Genomic DNA, 4,309 nt, shown 5'->3' with positions numbered 1-4,309 from the left:
ATATATAACTTAAATAACATAAATATAAATGTTAGTGAAGTTATTAAAAGTTAGATTACAGAAATATAATTCAGTCGGTATAACCGACCATATATAACTTAAATAACATAAATATAAATGTTAGTGAAGTTAATAAAAGTTAGATTACAGAAATATAATTCAGGCGGTATAACCGACCATATATAACATAAATATAAATGTTAGTGAAGTTAATAAAAGTTAGATTGCAGAAATATAATTCAGGCGGTATAACCGACCATATATAACATAAATATAAATGTTAGTGAAGTTAATAAAAGTTAGATAATTTCTTACCTTGATTAGTGACGTGTGCTTGCTTAGATAAACCTTGATTATACGGAGCACTTCGTGCTGATAACGTGTTATAATTCAGTAGGCTTATAACTACCTTTAGTGGCCTAGTTCTTGACTGTACACTAAAATATATATTCTCTCATATTCTCTCATATTCTCTCTATATACTTATTAGTCTATAGTCAAGAACTAGGCCACTAAAGGTAGTTATAAGCCTACTGAATTATAAGCACATTAAATAGTTACCAAGCTTAGGGACTCGTCGTCGGAGTGTTATAAGTCATATGGTGGCCGACACATTTATTAAAGTAAAATTTGGTGGATCAAATTCACATTCACGGATATTACTATTCCACCTAACTGCACAGTGAATTATTGTTGTATAAATATGTAATCGAATGTAATCACTGATTGTACCATTCTTACATATATATGAAATATATATTCCTCTCTTCATTACTACTTTTCAATATATAAGTATTGTATAAACTTAGATCAAAGGTAGTAATAAACTACTAAATTACAACACGTTATCAGCACGAAGAGCTCCGTATAATCATGGTGAATCAATATATTTGGTGGATCACGGATATTACTGTTCCACCTAACTACACAGTAAATTATTGTACTATAAGTATGTTATCGATTGTAATCAGTATGTACACCATTCTTCAATAAGAATTTACTCTCTTCTATCTTCCTTCATATTAGTAAGATATATTTCATATACAATATGAAATTATAACACCTTAGAGTTTTTTGTTATAATTTTTCAAGGGTTATTTTGATAAAAAAAAAAAAAAAAAGTAATAATACATGTGGAATAAGTAAAAATGATTGTGAAATTATCATCTCCTATTAAATATAATAAATCTTACAATTGGGTTTTAATTATTTATTTATTTTTATTTTTTTATTTTTTAATTATTTGTAATAAGTGGAATTACATATTAAATTAGATTGGATTTAATGAAAGCCCTTTTACTAATTATTACACACACAACTGTTTTCACTTGCTTTTTCACCACGCAAACCAAAACCTTAAAAAGTACTGCATCATATCATATCAACCACTATTTCCATACTATGTTTCATGTCAACAAACTACTACAAAAAACATGTCTTTAAATTACATGATCCCAACCTCCAATCACCACCCATCAACCACCATGTTCTACCCCACAACCACCACTCAACCCCTTCAACACCACCACCCATTCACTAAAGAACACATGTTCGAAAAACGCTTGACTCCAAGTGACGTAGGTAAGCTCAACCGTCTCGTAATCCCTAAACAATATGCCGAAAAATATCTACCACTCGTTTCATCAGCGAGTCTGCTTCTTAGTTTTGTTGATGAAACTGGCAAGATTTGGAAGTTTCGATACTCGTATTGGAATAGTAGTCAGAGCTATGTGTTGACTAAAGGATGGAGCCGTTTTGTTAAGGATAAGAAACTTGATGCTGGCGATGTCGTGTTTTTTCAACGACACGTTGTCGATGGCTGCTCGAATTCGCTCCTGTTTCTTGGTTGGAGGCGACGAATTAGCGACGGTTCTGTTTCGTCAGAGAAACGTCTTTATACAGGTCGTTTGATATTTTATATGCATATATACATTTATGTATATTAACTAAAGAATGATATGATTCTTCTATCCAGAAATTATCGTTAATGTACATAAAAGTGTTATGCATAAGAGTCGACTGGTTATTAAAGTGTACTAACACATTTATTCACATCAATGATCACTTAAGTTTGTCCTTAAAATATCTATTAATTAAACAATCACAACAAATTCAGGTTTAAAAATGTGAATATAAGTTACAACCATTAAAAAATATGAAGTCAAAAACTTTGAAACGTGAAAAAATATAGTTTCAAAATTTTTAAATGTTTAACTTTTTGACACTTTTTAAGTGTCATAGAGTTTATTCTTTATTAAACTTTGTTACACTTATAAGTGTAAAAGACATGTCAAGTTATTTACGCTTAAATTAAAGTGTCAAAAATAATACTCCGTAAAAGCGTCAAAAATGAAGCTTTTTTCTAGTGAATAATTAGTATTTGTTTCTTAATTAGATTTTGATATGATTTAGCTAAATTGTTTATAAAATTTTTGATTAATAGAGATAAAAAGAGAAGTGAAGATTAAAACAGTGAGACTATTTGGAGTGAACTTGGAATGTAGGGCCCATGAACCTGAGGAGATGATGACAGAAATGGAGCCACCAACACCTGATCATGGTTGAATTACTATAGTTGTAGTAGCTAGTAACATGGTAATTAATCAACCAATATTTATTCCACGGACCAGTATATTTTTATTATTTTTTGGTTATATATAAGCGGTTTTAGTTGAGTTTGCAATCATTTGAATTAATTTACATGCAAATAGCAAAATTATTTAGTACAACTTCACTCCCGAACACATCACATGTGATCAGTCAAAAAACGATCACAAGATAATTCGTTTAATTAAGCCGTTTACATCAAAGTAAAATTATCTCTCTTTACCGAATAAAATGAGCATGAAAAACATTATATGTTTTTATAACTACGGTCAAGTTGGTGTTACGGTGTCCATTTTTTTTTAACAATGGGATATTACTTGCGTCTATTAGTATTGCCTTCTTTTCAACAATTTGTGTCTAGTTTTTGTTTATATTTTTAGCATGTTATTATGTACCAAAAAAAACAACCAGGCATAAAACAAACACATGTTTTAAACAGTTGAGTGAATGGGTAAAAAATAGAGAAATTATGGGTACTAAAGTGAAGCTTGTTTTGGGTTGCAGTTGCAGGCCAGGTAGGTATGGAGGTGGGACCATGGAGGAATATGTAGTCAGCTGACTCAGCTGGGGGGGGGGGGGGGGGTTACTGTTGGTTTTAAGTTGTGTTGTTTGTATATAGTATTGTATTTTATTTTTATTTTTATCTTATTTTAAATGGCTGTCATTTATAATCGTTGGGGGTAAAATAGGAAACTGCATATTTTTTGTTGTTAGTAGTTACTCAACAAATCAAAATAGAAAGGATAAAAGCCCTACTACGTATGTAATACATAAACCAGATTTTTTTTCTTCACAAAACACTAAATTTAATAACCAAAAACTTTCATAAAAAAAACCGATCAAGAACACTTACAACCAAACGCCGACTCCGGTAAGCCTCACAAGTAAAAAGCAAACGGGACTCTAACTAACATAGCCTAAAAAGCTATCTAGAAGAGCTGAACAAAAATCAGAGAAACAAATCAAGAAAAAGGACGGACGAAACGTACCGCATCAAGACTATACCTATCCAACTCTAGACCAACAGAAATATCTTACCAAACCTAACAAGGCAAACAAACAACAATCAAAACCACAAACGAACAAATATAAACAAACAATCAAGGGATACCGAGCTTATCCGTTGCGAGAGATGCTTTTCTTCATCTCGATCCCTCCTTAAGAAGATTGCCTCCTACTCACAACAAACTAATTTTTATGTATTGTACGAGATGAAAAAGAATAAACCTTAGGCGGCTCACTAGTAGACCTTCACGAAGACTCCACTTTCGCACCTCCACATTTGATGCCCAAGTCTTTAAACCAACATCGACGTTGTCGTCTCCAACTTGACTGATCCGTTACGAATCGATGCTTGACACCATACGTAAAAGGATAATTGTTTTAGTTGTTTTCTGATGTAATCTATATGATGATGATGAGTATAATGAACATAAAATAATATGGAGTGAATATGTGTTTTATTATTCTCTCTAACTTACAGTACAACTGAATGTAAGAATAGAGGCATGCTCCATATCTCTTCTTTACAAGTATATATAGTATAAACAAAATAAAGAAGGCCAACTTTTCTCCATGTTCCCATGTGCACATATGCTGTATGAATCATGAGCCCCATATGTCTTCTTTACAACCATATATAGTAAAATAATATAAAGAAGACTAACTTTCTCCATGTTCCCATGTGCACATATGCTTCTTG

General features: G+C 31.6%; 1 protein-coding gene across 1 annotated transcript; it reads left to right on the top strand.

Moving 5' to 3' along the window:
• Positions 1 to 1,433: 1,433 nt before the first annotated feature.
• Positions 1,434 to 2,565, top strand: LOC139853878 (B3 domain-containing protein At2g36080-like). Its single transcript, XM_071843220.1, has 2 exons — positions 1,434 to 1,902; positions 2,444 to 2,565. Exons 1-2 carry the CDS (start codon positions 1,434 to 1,436, stop codon positions 2,563 to 2,565), a joined length of 591 nt encoding a protein of 196 aa, XP_071699321.1.
• Positions 2,566 to 4,309: the final 1,744 nt, after the last annotated feature.

This window comes from Rutidosis leptorrhynchoides, chromosome 6, assembly GCF_046630445.1.
Source record: "Rutidosis leptorrhynchoides isolate AG116_Rl617_1_P2 chromosome 6, CSIRO_AGI_Rlap_v1, whole genome shotgun sequence".
Lineage (NCBI taxonomy): Eukaryota > Viridiplantae > Streptophyta > Magnoliopsida > Asterales > Asteraceae > Rutidosis > Rutidosis leptorrhynchoides.
The sequence above is the reverse complement of the archived record's forward strand: the minus strand, read 5'-3'. Positions and strand labels throughout refer to the sequence as shown.